Source organism: Protomyctophum bolini (assembly GCF_963924005.1).
Source record: "Protomyctophum bolini genome assembly, chromosome: 18".
Classification (NCBI taxonomy): domain Eukaryota; kingdom Metazoa; phylum Chordata; class Actinopteri; order Myctophiformes; family Myctophidae; genus Protomyctophum; species Protomyctophum bolini.
Genome location: NC_137879.1, coordinates 1,664,023 through 1,680,695, shown reverse-complemented (window position 1 = coordinate 1,680,695; position 16,673 = coordinate 1,664,023). Strand labels below are relative to the sequence as shown.

Genomic DNA, 16,673 nt, shown 5'->3' with positions numbered 1-16,673 from the left:
CGGTCACGGTTAATCACTTCCACAAAGCTAGTGTCATTTGTATATTGTTGACCTATCAGTTCAGAGGCCGAGCCAGATTCACCTAAGGTGACCGTAACATTTTTGTATTCCTATTTCCTACATCAGTGATGTAAGTATAGGTGCTCAATGTAATGAACTCCTACTTTTATAAATTGCAGCATTTAACTCCCATGGGCGGGACTTGACTTGACAAAGGGTGAATTGTTATGTCGTCATTTATGTGAATACTATGAGGTTTTCCCTTATATAGGTCTATGCCGGTATACATGGGGCAACTGGCGGCCCCCAGCTTCACTTAATGCGGCCCTCAGGTTAATATCAGAATACTGATATGTTAGCCCAAATTTTTTGATTCTCGTAGAGGTTTTTTTCGATTCTGACGAATCTCTCTACGAGAGTCAAAACGTAAACTCCGCCCCTAATGTCGAAGAAGCAACCTGGATGCCTTTAAATCACTCTTACCTTGTACAAATGCAAAATCTAAGCTGCTTTTAATGTTGCCCCACTTGTTTGTGAGCTCTGCGGAAGCATATTAAACTCTGTCAATGCTTATTTTTCAATAAAAAAGGTATTTTAGCCATCTTGCTTTTCTCTCCATTGTAAATGCGCAAGAGAACCCTGGCCGCTAGGGTCGCGGGCAATATTCTGTTGCGCCGTTTACCGCATTTACAATTCTGTTGCGCCGTTTACCGTATTTACAATGGAGAGAAAAGCAAGATGGCTGCGGGTGAAAGAAATACTCAGAAACAGAGTTGACTATAAAACGTTTTTTATTGAAAAATAAGCATTGACAGAGTTTAATATGCTTCCGCAGAGCTCACAAACAAGTGGGGCAACATTAAAAGCAGCTTAGATTTTGCATTTGTACAAGGTAAGAGTGATTTAAAGGCATCCAGGTTGCTTCTTCGACATTAGGGGCGGAGTTTACGTTTTGACTCTCGTAGAGAGATTCGTCAGAATCGAAAAAAACCTCTACGAGAATCAAAAAATTTGGGCTACTGATATGTGTTATTGATTTCAGCTGTTTACAATTCCAAACATGTTCATGCAGCTAATGCAGCTCATGCTCCCAACATGTTTAGTTCATAAAGTTAACATAACTAAATTCATTTGAATTTTTCAGGATTCCAATAAAAAGAAAATGCCAATTTTTGTTTCCAGTATTTCAATTCAAATATAGCAAAAATAGCAGATCTACAAGCTTGTAGATCGGCTATTTTTGCTACGTCAACAATTATGCAACGTGGTCCTCTGGAGTGAGTGTGGAAATATATAGTGGCCCTCTCCATCGTCAATGTTGCCCACCCCTGGCAGGGCTGGGCAACTTTGACGATGGAGAGGGCCACTATATTTCCACACTCACTCCCTAGGGCCAGATATTACTGTCGTAGCAAAAATACTGATCTACAATTTTTGCTATATTCAAATTGCAATCTTGATTTTTTGCTATTTTTGAATTGGAATCCTGAAAATTAACATTTTTATGTAATTTCAAATGCATTTAATTATACTTGGGTTGAAGCAATGAGCTACTAAGACCACTACTTTAGACTGAAGTAATAAAAGTGGGTCATGTTTGCATGTTGTTGAATAGTAACAGCTGAAACCAATATACAGTATCAGTATTCTGATATTAACCTGAGGGCCACATTATGTGAAGGTCGCCAGGGCCGCCAGTTGCCCACCCCTGCCCTATGGTCTATATATATATATATATATATATATATATATGGGAAAATCTAATTTATGTTTACGTTTATTTATTTGATATGAACATAACAATTCACCCTTTGAGCCCTCTGTCACATGGAACTCTTTGTTGTGTCCATGTATCAGTGCATCAGTATCCTCTGAGATAACGTGCATTTGGTCTAAAGAAGAGAACTAGTCTACGCCCCCAGCAGCACAACAACATATTATAGTTGCATCTGACAGAGCAGGGGTCAAAGTTGAACCAAAGTTGCTCTCTGGTAGAAATAGGTCAACAATACAATACAAATGCTTTGAGTCCAACAATCTGAACTAACACTTTGAGCAGTTTTGCTGACATCATGTTTTGCGCTGGTCGTGTTGCCCAATATATGCGCTCGTGATTTGGAAGCAAAGATTTGAGTTAAGAATACATAAACTGCCTCCCCCTGGCTAGCCGGGGCGCCTGATGGAGGGGAACCTCCCCCCTGTGACTGTCAGGTGTAAAGGAGCAACTTGGACTCTCAGGCATGAAGGAAGCATGAGTTCAAGTCTGTTGCTCTCCCCTTGTCCCCCATATATGGGGACTAGGTTGCTCTCCCCTTGTCCCCCATATATGGGGACTAGGTTGCTCTGGGTTGCTCTGGGTGTGTAGAGCCCAGGATCACATTAGATGATTGACACAGGGGTGAAAAATTAGTTACAAAATCGTGGGATATAAAAAAAAGAAAAAAAAAGAATACATACCGGTATTTAAAGATTTGCCTATTTTTCTAAAACAGCAGACCTACAAGCACCGACTCGAGTGCCGCGCTATGAGCTTGTAGATCTGCTATTTTCCAATAGCTAAAAGTAAACACCAAAAGGGGTTCCCGGGCCTCAGTAAACTATTAACATGACCCTTTTTGTTCTCTTTCTGTTTGTTTGACACACACAGGGAACCAGGAAGTCCACCCACCACCGCTGTGTTCCGCTTTTACACCTGGGATAAAAAGATAAAGTCAATCCGAGGTAAGTTAACAGTATATTATGTATCGACGTCGATTAACTTCTTCAGCGTATATGTTCAGGTTCAGGTTCAGGTTTATTTGTCATGTGTATAGATACAGAGTATACATACAATGACATTTATTTTGCTCAGAGCACTCTCAGTCTTATACACAGGACATAAACAACATCTATAGTGCAAGAAAAAGACAGGAAAAGAAAAGTGCAAGTGAAGTGAAGTGCAATACAGTTCGAGGTCAGCTGTTCAGCAGCCTGACTGCCTGGGGGTAAAAACTGTTACTGAGACGGGCGGTGGTACGAGATTTGATGCTCTGGTAGTGTTTTTTGGAAGGGAGTGGTTTGAACAGGGTATTTGCGGGGTGGCTGGTGTCTTCCATGATGTTGTGGGCTTTTTTCATACAGCGAGTGGTGTAGATGTTATGGAGACTGGGTAATTCTGTAGTGCCGATGATTTTAGCTGCTGTTTTAACGGTCCTCTGCAACCTATTGCAATCCTGAGCGGTCGTGTTACCGTAGTAAACCGTACCACACTGTGATACAGCCAGTTAAGACACTTTCAATTATACAGCGATACAAATTCACTAGACCTTTTGTGTGAGTTTTGTTATGCTAGCTTTCATTAAAACGGATTATGTCCAGTACTTTTATCAGATGGATTGTAATCATTCCGGAGTTTAACATCCTACTGAGACCTCTGATACAGACAGAATAACTACTGACCTCTGATACAGGCAGTATAACTACTGACCTCTGATACAGACAGAATAACTACTGACCTCTGATACAGGCAGTATAACTACTGACCTCTGATACAGGCAGTATAACTACTGACCTCTGATACAGACAGAATAACTACTGACCTCTGATACAGACAGAATAACTACTGACCTCTGATACAGGCAGTATAACTACTGACCTCTGATACAGACAGTATAACTACTGACCTCTGATACAGGCAGTATAACTACTGACCTCTGATACAGGCAGTATAACTACTGACCTCTGATACAGACAGAATAACTACTGACCTCTGATACAGACAGAATAACTACTGACCTCTGATACAGGCAGTATAACTACTGACCTCTGATACAGACAGAATAACTACTGACCTCTGATACAGACAGAATAACTACTGACCTCTGATACAGACAGAATAACTACTGACCTCTGATACAGACAGAATAACTACTGACCTCTGATACAGGCAGTATAACTACTGACCTCTGATACAGGCAGTATAACTACTGACCTCTGATACAGGCAGAATAACTACTGACCTCTGATACAGACAGAATAACTACTGACCTCTGATACAGACAGAATAACTACTGACCTCTGATACAGACAGTATAACTACTGACCTCTGATACAGACAGAATAACTACTGACCTCTGATACAGGCAGTATAACTACTGACCTCTGATACAGGCAGTATAACTACTGACCTCTGATACAGACAGAATAACTACTGACCTCTGATACAGGCAGTATAACTACTGACCTCTGATACAGACCGAATAACTACTGACCTCTGATACAGACGGTATAATTACTGACCTACAGTTTGAACAACACAGTATTTATTACTCTGCATGTGTTCACAGTTCAAACACGCTTGGACACGCTCTCTCTCTCTCTCTCTCTCGCTCTCGCTCTCGCTCTCTCTCTCTCTCTCTGTCTCTCTCTCTCTCACACTCACTCACTCTCTCTCTCTCTCTCTCTCTCTCACACACTCGCTCGCACGCACACACACACACACACACACACACACACACACACACACACACACACACACACACACACAAACACTCAAATAAGTAGCAAATAAAAATTTGCAATTCAAATACACCATGCAGTCTTGTATACTATACTTGTATTTTTTTTAATCGTTTTTTTAACTGTTGTTTTATGTGCTCAAAAAAAGTAAGACACAGAGAGACGGATTGAATTGAAATCTAGCTAAATCTAGCTTGGTAATGACGAGACACACCTGCAGATACAACCGTTCTAAGTGTGGGAAGGGCCGTCATTTGGCTTGTTGTCATTCTGTGTAGACGTGGCGTGATCTGTTGTTTGTGTGAAGCAGGTAACCAACCAGTTTGACAACCGGTTCTCTTTGCTTGTCTCTCTCTCTGTCTCTCTCTGTCTCTCTCTCTCTCTCTCTCTGTCTCTCTCTGGCTCTCTCTCTCTGTCTCTCTCTGTCTCTCTCTCTCTCTCTCTGTCTCTCTCTCTCTGTCTCTCTCTGGCTCTCTCTCTCTGTCTCTCCGCCCATCTCCACTTTATCCAACCAGGACACAGAAGTCATTCTATGATCCAGTCCAGAGTCTACAGAACAGAACCAGAACCCAGAACCATGGACGGACAGGATTCATGACGGGTAAAGATTCAAACAAACATTTTTCATGACTTGCTGCAGGTCTACATTATACCAGTTTATCACATGGCTTGGTTGAATGCTTCATTCTGATTGGTCAATCGCTGAATTCAGCGGTGAGTTGCCTAATCAAACCCTCTGAGCACCAGCTGCGTAACAGCCACGTAAACACACACACACACACACACACACACACACACACACACACCTTCAGGGAGTGAAGGTGTCCGCCCTGACACCGGGAGGTCGAGGTTCGACCCCCGGGCTGGGGAGAGAGATATAAATATATACACTGTAAATATTTATACTGTATACAATCAGGGCTCCAGACTAACTTTAGGTAGGTAGCACTGGCGCCACCTACCTTTTCAGTTGGTAGCGCCACCACAAATTAGGTAGCACCAACCTTTTTTTTGTATAGTGCCTCAGCGCTGTATTAACACATGACCTCATCACCAAGGCTAGCAAAGGTTTTCTTGGCTGAAGCATAAATGCCTTAAATTAAGCAGATAACATGTTATATTTCTCACTCACACATTCTATAGGACAATATTATAATGAATAAACCTATAGTGCATTTTTCCATATCGTTATTATCATTTGGCTACTGTATATGAAACAGAATTAAATGAGACACACCCCTTACCTTCTGCATGGGCATGTTCAACCTAATGGCCAATAAGGATATTTAATCCACCGAATTCATAATCTTTGCCCACTTTCCTCCTGTCTTTTCTTTATATGGAATGAACATGTGAAAGCTTTTATTGTGAAGGTTAAAGTTTCTAAACGTCTCAGCCTGCATATTTCCATGTGCTGATCTACAAGCTCACAACGTGTGGTGGACGCGACGCGTTGTGAGCTTGTAAATCTGCTATTTTCAGCATGCAACACCACGTCGTACGACGAAGAATATACCAGGTTTCACGTGGGAGATGTATTTTGTTCGAGGCGATCATGTATGTAGCCTGGCCGGCATACAGTCTATGGCCTGCACACAGCGCTACTCCACGCAAAATAACAAGCTATTGGAAGCTATTTTTCAACAACAAGTTTACCGTGTTTGGGGTCGGGGACGAGGCGCAGTCCCCCATATTATGTTGTGTCTGCTGTCTCCGTGGATTCAGCGACAGCAATGCACAGCATGCATCATCATAGTTGTAAAAGTGTGCGCTCCAGGGAAACTTATGTAGCCTACAGCCGATGCTGAAATCAGTTTAGTTTTTTTCGGGGTTGATCAGTGAGCGCGCCGCCGCTGTTGAACTCACGCGTGTCGCGTGCAGACCAGTGCAGACAGACAGACAGGCAGAGAGAGAGAGAGAGGGAGGGAGAAAGAGAGAGAGAGAGGAGGCGCGGAATGAGTGAGAATAAAGTAATATTTTATTATCGCGCTAACGCCCGTGCTTCATTGAGTTTAGCATAGTGGTAAAGGCTTCACATAGACTAAAATGCTAGGAAGGGACTAGTGGACAAGAGATCCAGTAAAAGTAATTTTGCACTTGGTTGCATGCTGAAAATATCAGATCTACAAGCTCAGAACGTGTCGCGCTAGATCGGCTATTTTCAGTGCACGGCCCAAAAAGGTTGCCATATAATGGTTATTTCAGTAAGCAGGGAATTCATTTTTATTTTATTTTTTAATGCTTTATTAACAGATTGCTGTGATTTCACAATGATTGTTAAAAGGATAACACAAAAAGGAAAATTGCTTTTTAATTGCATCTATTTGTGTGCACATTTTGGTTTGCCTTACTTCTTATTTAAACTTAATTTATGCATAGTAGTAGTAGTAGTAGTGTTTTCATTGCTGAAAATAGCTGATTTACAAGCTCACAACGTGTTGTGAGCTTGTAGATCAGCTATTTTCAGCATGCAACCAATTGTAAAATGACTTATACTGGATCTCTTGTCCACTAGTCCCTTCTTACATTTTAGTCTAGTTTTTATTTGTTGTGCTGCCTTTGGAATGTCATTTAATTAATTAAGTTAATACCGGTAGTTAAAAAGTGTATTGTAACAGCCCTCCAGTGGTGGAAGTGGAAAGTGAAACGGAACTTCAGCTGAGCATTTCCAGTAAAACGAAACTCAGTAGAGCATTTCCAGTAAAACGATACTCATTTCCCAGTACTGACGGACGGGAACAGTGAGCTGCGTGCGCATGGTCCGCTGATAATTATTCTTTAATGCTTTTGCCTTAATTGGACATATATTGTCTGTAAGTACTTTGAAGTTCTAGTTAATCGGTTCAAAGAGTATATTTAATTTAGTATGTGATGTTTGCAGAATGCCTTTGTAGTTGGTTATTATGTGTTTGGAAATTGTGTAAACAAGTCTGCGTGTTAGTTTACTGCTGCAGTAGCAGTAGCCATTTTCTGTGTTTGATTTCAACACTACGTCTACCTAGTTCAGTGCAAATAGCCTACTGATAACTATGCATACTATAAACTATATTACTCACACACTCACACATATTTCCTGTGTGTTTTTCACTTTCGTCAGTGGAAAAAGGTAGTCGATGAACATTTTCCGTCTCAGTTTTAGCCGACGAAAACAACACTACTTGAGCAGTAGGCTGAATGTCATAGTTTATTACTGAGACAATTCAATTAAATTCAATTCAAAGGGCTTTATTGGCATGAGAAAACATACGTTTACATTGCCAAAGCAGAAAGAACAATACAACAATACAATCAAAACAAAAATGATGTACTTTGAAGGTCAGAATCTTCAATAGATCAACTTCTGTGTACCAAGATCACTCGATGCAGGTATAGTGCAGGAATATACACAATGATTAGTCTGAGACAGACAAAAAAAGAAAACAGACTCAAGTGCGCACCCAAGTGGTCAAAGTTGTGTGCTGTTAACTGTCAACTACCAACATGACAATTCTCCAAATGTATGCATGTGCATTTATCTACTGTACATCGAGGCGTTGTGAGCTTGTAGATCGGCTATTTGAACTATTAAAAAATGTTTTTCAAAAAAGCAAAGTAGTTTAGGGATAAGGGGTTTAGCACGCAATAGAGCCCTCAGGTTTTGATGCATTTTTTTATGGATTTATTATGAACAGGGATGGTAAATAAAATATGTTGAAATACAACTACAGCTTGTGTCCAAAACTCACAGAAATAGTTATACTTCTGTGAAGTCATGTCAGTCAAATGATACACTACTGTACCATTCCAAATTCCAATTGTCTACACCTGCCTTCCAGAATGTGTGTGCCCAGGGTAGAAAACCTGGCCTGGCACAGAGCACACTTTTATAGTTTAACCCATTCTGACCTGAGATCAGATTCATACGAGGTTTCCACTGGACACACACTGGTCTGATTTATAACCCATTCTGACCTGAGATCAGATTCTAAAAATGTCAGTCGCTCTCAAAAATATCAGACCTGCAAGCTCGTAAGCGCGGCACCGAGTGCCGCGCTTACGAGCTTGTAGATCTGCTATTTTTCAATAGCTAAAGCATAACATAATGGTTAATGTGTTTTAAATTTAGAGTGCTATGATTATGAGAGATGTGTGACCAGAAAGGGCTGTAGATTCAACATGGATTAAAATGATTCACTAAATATTGTTCTCCTGCTCTCTTTTCTACCAGGAGTCATCAGGAGATGAGCAGCACTGCATGGAGCCAGAGGAGAATGTCCCATTCATTTAGCTTCATACTAGACAAAACAAATCACAACAATGTCAGGGAATGTTAGGAAAACACCAACGTGGACTATACACAAAAAAATACTTTTACTTGTAACGGAGGACTTAATTGTCCACCGCTGGTTGACATTATTGGCATACAGACAGTGTGGGTTCTAGAGGAGCATAGCTTACAAGCTTACTTACTAAGTCTACTGACTACGAAGTCTACTGACTACTAAGTCTACTGAGTACTAAGTCTACTCAGTCCTAAGTCTACTGACTACTAGGTATACTAGTCCTAAGTCTACTTGACAGGTTTTAAACTTTTTAGCTGTCAATGGTTGAAGAAAAGTTCTCTTTACTAAATACTGGATTGTGACGACATTTGACTGTAGCTGATAATACAATATATCACTATGGAGAAAATGAGTGGGAGTTCTGCTTCTGACGGAGACGACCCGAGCGATGAAAGGTTTGAATTCACTCATTTATAATAATAATAATAATAATGGTTTTTATTTATAACGCACTTTACATTCGCAAGAATGTCAAAGTGCTACAGCAGTGAATAAAAGCAAAAGAAACAACACACCATTGAAAACATCAAATAGAACAGGAACATTTTAAAGCACTCCTTTAAAGGCTCCTCTCCATCGTCAAAGTTGCCCACCCATTTTAATATGTGCAGTCAGTTTTAGTTTCAGATAACGTATTGCTTATTTTACTGTCCAATGACATTGTTTGAAGGGAAGACCTCTGCAGACCCGCACACTGTCACCTGCTGATTCAAGAGCTTTTTATTTAATGTCAAACGCAACGACGTTTGGCTCTTTCGACCTTCCTCAGGCCCGACTCGGAATAGGCTGACATCACTAAATACATTTCATAGGTATAGAACAACCAATCGGAAAGCAGCACGTAATCATCTTAACAGATAGCAGCTGCATAGTCATGTGACTCTTAACCCATTCTGACCTGAGATCAGATTAAAAAAATGTCTTCTACATCCTGACAGTTTTCTGAAAAAGCTATGTTTCTATGTCAGTCGTTCTTCGATTTTTCAAAAATAGCAGACCTACGCTATGAGCTTGTAGATCTGCTATTTTTCAATAGCTAAAGCATAACATAATGCTAACACCAAAAGGGGTTCCCGCCCCAAAATGGGTTAAAGTTACAGTGCTTCTGTGACATTTCTCAAATACTATTGCAAAATAACAAATTACAATATAATACAGGGACAAATATATAAAATATGTCATACCATAAAATACAAGAAAATCAACATACAATAAATACGCAAATTAATGTCACACATAAGGTCCTATACTCACATGACAGTAGTGGACAGTACAAGTAAAAACAACACAAATGGTGCTTGGAGGCATTTAGTATGGATAATTATAGCATGACGTTTAATTAAGCAATATTACACGAGAGGGTGTGGTTTAACGTGATTATTGCCATTATTGAATTATGATTATTGAACGAGACGAAGTCGAGTTAAACATGTAATGTATTCTTTAAATTGTTTCCTAAGACAATGTTGCTGCTGCTCTGATGCACAACTGATACATTTATAATCTGATCCTTTCTAAAAAAATATTACGACTAGGTGTGCTGTCGTGCTAATTTCAGCACGGCCGGAGAGCCTATTGCAACCAATTGCTTGGTCAGAAGAACTACCTGTATTATATCTATTTGATACATCCTGGTTTGAGCCTCTCTGCACGGCCCAGGCCTGATATGACTCTATAAATAAACTAAATCCTGTTCATCCTCTCGTTGAATCCCACTGTTCATGATCACTGTTGCTGTGTTTATGTGAATGCATTTTAAATAGTATTTTTTTAATGCATCTGTGTGTTTTATGTAATGTGTGATTGTTGTAACTGACTGCCGGTGTGCCAAAGACACATTTACATTGTATGTAAATGTTATGGACAATAAAGTTTTCTTTGTCTTTATCTTTAACAGGGTTGATCATCACAGAGCAGTCTCTCCTGTACCCAGCTGTGTCTCCATGAAGAGTGACTCGTCCATGCATGGACTTATTACTTACTTCAAAGATGGACACCACTTTACTGACCAAAGGTTTGAATTTTAATTGACCAGACAGATGATTGAAAAATGAACTCCTTTACAACCTGACTGTAGAAAGTAACAGTACAGTAAAGAACCTGGGGGTTATTATTGATTCTGAATTGAATTTTAATTCACACATTAATCATGTCACCAAGATTGCCTTTTTTCACCTTAGAAATATTGCACGAATCAGCCTATTTGTCTTTGGATGATGCAAAAACGCTAATCCACGCCTTTGTTTTCTCTCGGCTTGATTACTGCAATGCACTTTTTTCAGGACTGCCTAAGAAAACAACTGACATATTACAACTTGTCCAAAATGCAGAAGCCAGAGTTTTAACTAGAACTAAGATGAGAGAACATATTACTCCAGTTTTGGCTTCACTGCACTGGCTTCTGGTTGTTTTTAGGATTGATTTAAAAATGATTTTACTTGTCTATAAAGCTCTCAATGGTCTCGCACCTTCCTACCTACATGACTGCCTGCCTAAATATGCCCCAAACCGCCCCCTAAGGTCTTCCACTGCTGGCCTGCTCGCGTTGCCAAAAAAAATGGCAACTAAAAAATACGGGGAAGCAGCTTTTTGCTTCTACGGGCCGTCGGCATGGAACAAGCTCCCACTGTACCTTCGTCAGGCAGCCTCTGTAGTTTAACAAACTCCCACTATATCTTCAACAGGCAGCCTCTGTAGACATTTTTAAAGCTCAGCTCAACAACATTGCTTTTAATTGATCTTTTATTTTGTGTTATTCACTCACTGTATTTCATTACTGCTTGTTTTTTAATGTCGTTGCCTTGCTTTTCTTTTTTTATTCTCCATTGTTCTGTAAAGCACTTTGAGCTGCATTTCATGTCATGAAAGGTGCTATACAAATAAAGTTTTATTATTATTATTTATTATGTGAATGCATTTTAAATAGTATTTTTTTAATGCATCTGTGTGTTTTATGTAATGTGTGATTGTTGTAACTGACTGCCGGTGTGCCAAAGACACATTTACATTTTATATCTTTAACAGGGTTGATCGTCACAGAGCAGTCTCTCCTGTACCCAGCTGTGTCTCCATGAAGAGTGACTCGTCCATGCATGGACTTGTTGTCAGAACAACAAAGAGGAAACATCAAAGCTACATGGAAAACCCTAAACAACATAAATCGAGAAGGTATGGGAAAAGGGGAGTATCCCAGCTACTTCAATAAAGAAAACATAACCATAGACACATTTACATTTTATATCTTTAACACTTTAACTGCTACAGGTTCTAGCGGACCATGGCTTACTGGTGCTGAAGGCTTAACATGGGCTTTTTGAACATTTTGGGGGGCCCACAGCGAGGGGCCTCTTATAGCGAGAATCACACCGCATAAATCAAAAGAAAGCCCAACTTGTCCACTTCAATTTAAAAAAAAAAATTATGATTCTACCATCTTCCATTCTGGAGATATTGACCTTTTTCTAACACCTGCTTTTGCCTGCACGCTGCTTGTGAAAAAAAACAGAGATATGGAGGCCTGAAGTTGACAGACATTTCAGTTCAGTTTTTTTAGTTCAAAAGACCGATATAAAATTGAGCACAAATAATATCCTATACAAACCATATACCGAATGAAAGCCCTGAATGTCTACTTTTAGGAGGAAAACAGTACACATTGTACACATATACAGTTTGTCACTAATTAGCTATTGAATGCAGCTTGCGCCCACCAGAGAACTTTAGAGAAGGCATGGACCCGAAGAACTATTATTCACAAAATAAGGCCTATAGCGACATGTACATACTATATACCGTATGAAACAGTAGACTCTCTGCTTTCATAAGAAAAATACCACCCAGAAAAATCACAGTAGTAGAGCAGTGCAATTGCACTGCTCACTTCACAGGGGTGTGATTTTTATTATTATTACAGTATTAGTATTTTTCTTATGAAAGCAGAGAGTCTACTGTTTCATACGGTATATAGTATGTACATGTCGCTATAGGCCTTATTTTGTGAATAATAGTTATTCAGGCCCATGCCATCTCTAAAGTTCTCTGAAAAAGATAATTTTAGAGAAAGCATGGACCTAACAACTAAATATTCACAAAATAAGGCCTATAGCGACATGTACATACTATATACCGTATGAAACAGAATACTCTCTGCTTTCATAAGAAAAATACTAATACTGTAATAATAATAGAAATCACACCCCAGTGAAGTGAGCAGTGCAATGTTGCACTGCTCACTTCACAACATTGCACTGCTCACTTCACAGGGGTGTGATTTTTATTATTACGAGTAAGACGCGCGAACGCGGAAAGCGAACGCAGATCGTAAATTGCAATAACAATTAGAATAAATTACAGACATGATCTGCAGGGTGTCATAGTTAGTGCTTGGACCACGCCAGCTCCATATATGGTCACAAAAGACGCCATCACACTCATGTCACCATGACTCAGCCATAACCATATAAGGAGTCCCCAAAGCAGGACCACGCCATCACACTCATGTCACCATGACTCACAAATCACTCAGCTCCATATATGGGCACAAAAGGGCCAGGTCCACATATACAGTAAGCGGGACAGACAGACAGACAGACACACACACACACACACAGACAGACAGACAGACAGACAGACGTGATCTGCTAGGTCTCATAGTAAGTGCTCATTGCATTCGCAATTACAGTATTAGTTTTTTTCTTATGAAAGCAGAGAGTCTTGATGCACATTATCTGATCATAAAACGGACTTGGAAACTTTCTTCTGCCTGCATCGTGGTCAGTCTCTCTCCTAAGTTGTTAGAAAATATAAATCAGCCTCAATCGTAGCCCCATATGTGCCCTCTCCCTACGCTCATTGAACTCATTCTGTGATTCGAGCTACAATCGCAGTAACGGGGGGGGGGGGGGGGGGGGCAACTAGGCTTTGAGGAAATGATCTTGCATAATCAACATTATTGTCGATTGTCGTGTGCCGCTCCAAACATGTCCAGACATACCACTAACCTCATCGATCCAGTCTCGCGTATCTATAAGGTGAGACGCGAGACTGGATCGGATTGTGTCTGGACATGTTTGGAAAAAAAAACGAGAAAAACAACGAGAAAGGGGGATGGTTGGTTGGATGCGGCAGCAGCAGAAGCAGCACGTCAACGTATTTGGAAGAAAAAAAACAACGAGAAAGCACCACCTGTCGTTGCAAGACAAACACCCGTATGTTGCTGATAGACAGATAATAATCGATCCGATTTTGTCCTGCCGTTCATTTTATCACATTAGGTGCAGGGCAGGCTGCTCGACGGTGAGTTTATAATAGCCTGTTGTAACGAGAAAGGGGGATGGATTGGATGGTTGGATGCGAGCAGCGCAGCAGCAGCAGCAGTACGGCTTGCGATCAGCGACCAACGTATCATGGCGGGCCCTCGATAATGATGTGCAATCTGTCCATGACTAACTCCACATGTGTCTGGCAAACGTTACGTTATGAAATCAAATGCCGATCGTTGCAGGTTTATATACGGGCAGAGAGCAAATCGCGTTGTATCTTGTTCCGAGAATGAGAGTGCAAGCCTTGCAGTTGAAAGCAGTGGGGACTCGGGAGTGGGGGGGGAACTGCCAATGCGATCCAAGAGGAAGAGACCCCCCCCCCCCCCCCACCATTCTCCCTCGGGAGAAACCATGTAGAAACAGGAGGGGAGGGGGAATCGAGTGTATTCACACAAACAAGAGCATTGTCCCATCCATTTTAGATCCCCTGACATCTGCGTTGGTCTATGCCGGACGGCCGTCTCCATTACGTCGTACGTCCTCGCATAGACCAACCAATAGGCGGTGCCAGACGCTTCTCAGACCAACACCTCTTTTCAGCAGGGGGGGGTTTTAACTCTTTTTAGAGCCGATCGGTGTTACATTATGAGTTGTCCGGGCGCAAATATAGTTGAACTATAGTAATCAATAAAAAAACGTTTTTTGGACCATAAAACGTATAAAAACGTTATGCGCATCTTAGGGGTGGCTATAATAAACTGTTTAAAAACGCTTTCAGCATTCTAAGTGTTAAGAGGGTTGATCGTCACAGAGCAGTCTCTCCTGTACCCAGCTGTGTCTCCATGAAGAGTGACTCGTCCATGCATGGACTTATTGACTTCGAAGATGGACACCACTCTACTGACCAAAGGTTGAAACATGAACTCCTTTACAACCAACAGCTCCATCTGGTGTCTGAATTGTGTACTCCAAGTCAAATCAAATCAAACTTTATTTATATAGCATCTATCTGAGCAGATCTAATGGGGAGGGGCAGAAATGGTTTTATAGTGCCGGTGAGAAGGCGGGCAGCTGTGTTCTGCACTAGCTGTAAACGCCTGAGTGACGCCTGGTCGATGCCAATATACAAAGAGTTGCAATAATCTATTCTTGATTAAATCAAAGCATGGATAACCATCTCCAGCTGTTTTTAGGGGAGGTAGGATTTGACCGTGGCGATGATTGGAAGAAGAGAGTTTTAACGACGGAGCTGTTTATTAAGTTTAAAATCTTGTATCAAAAATAAAACCAAGAGGGGGGACAGTTAGCAACAAGCTAACAGCATACCGGTGGTAGGCTACGTTCGTTCCATAAAATGAGAGATCCAAAAGGCGCATGGGGCTGCGCCAGGCTGCAAAACCCCCCATGCGCTCATCGATCTGCCGTTTATAGAACCAATACGTTCGTTGCATGAAGGGCAGATCTGTGGGGGCTCTCTCCCGAAGCTATTAACTTTGTTGTATTGTGTGAGAGCCGAGCACCGCGGCCACGGCATCTGGACAGTGGACGCTGACGTGACAGGCAGGCACAGCCAGCCAGAGCAGCGAAAGTAACAGATACGGCACTTGAAAAAAAAAAAACACAAAAAACCCCGGCTCATAAAAGGAGGCCGGAATTTATTTACTTAATTCAACGCCATCACCGGTGATTAATAGGGGCTCGGTAATTAATAGAAAGGAGGATTACTGGAGGATTTACGGTATTTCTATTGTTCACATATGTCTCTGTGTTGTTTCTGTTGCTGCTGCAGTGTTCACTAGCTGAAACCCAAAACCCAAGATGTGGTTTTCTCTCTGCTTGTAGAACGAGACATAATGATTAAGAACGTTTAACAGTGACTTTTTCCATTCATAATTATGATAATTGTATAATCTTTGTTATGATTCCAGAAGTGTTCACCACAGAGCAGAGTCTCCAACTCCCAGCCTTCTGTCTGTGAAGAGTGACAGGTCTATAGGCATTCCTCCTGAATTCAGTAACGAACCTGGACCTCCTGACTCAAAGTATGTCAACCCTCCTATAAATACATGTATTTGGGCCCAACTTCACCTAGACTGTATTTACCTTAATAAACATGGTCATGAATACTTTCTGCTTCCAGTAAGTCACTAGTTTAAAGTCTCATTTCTCATGTCATAATATTCTTTTTGGAAAATGATTGTCCCATTTATTAAAATAATTACCATAAAGTCGCGTATGTTCTGAGGGGCGTGGCTACCGTTACAGTCTATGAACGGGAGCCACCCCCCGTGCAGTCAAAATAAAAACCAACAAAGAGTAAGGGGGGATGTCCCGCCTCGTTGTCTGGGCCAGCCAATGGCCAGCTTGGCACAAACGGAGCCAGCCAATGGCCAGCTGGGCCCAAACGGATCTAGAAATATGACGACTTACAGTGCAAGGAATTACAGGCTTCATTTTACGTCCATGTTAGACCCGGGGAACGCTTTGTCCATATTCTTTACAGTTTATGGTTCGAATTCATTCCCCATGCCCCATATAGTGCACTACTTTGGGCTTCCGCCATTTTGTTATAGTGTCCGAATATGTAGTGAGC

General features: G+C 41.1%; 1 protein-coding gene and 1 long non-coding RNA gene across 2 annotated transcripts in view; one reads left to right on the top strand and one right to left on the bottom strand.

Annotated features, from left to right (window-relative positions):
* Positions 1-9,162, bottom strand: part of LOC308332997 — a 178,711-nt gene extending 169,549 nt beyond the window's left edge. Inside the window, exon 1 of the long non-coding RNA XR_013965774.1 lies at positions 8,988-9,162. This is a non-coding gene — a long non-coding RNA (uncharacterized lncRNA). The remainder of the gene's footprint in view (positions 1-8,987) is intronic.
* The window catches only part of LOC308332990 (uncharacterized protein), a 205,463-nt gene that overhangs the window by 169,503 nt on the left and 19,287 nt on the right, over positions 1-16,673 (top strand). Inside the window, exon 28 of the mRNA XM_080789144.1 lies at positions 16,009-16,122. Within this exon, the coding sequence (XP_080645270.1) occupies positions 16,009-16,122 (114 nt within the window). The remainder of the gene's footprint in view (positions 1-16,008; positions 16,123-16,673) is intronic.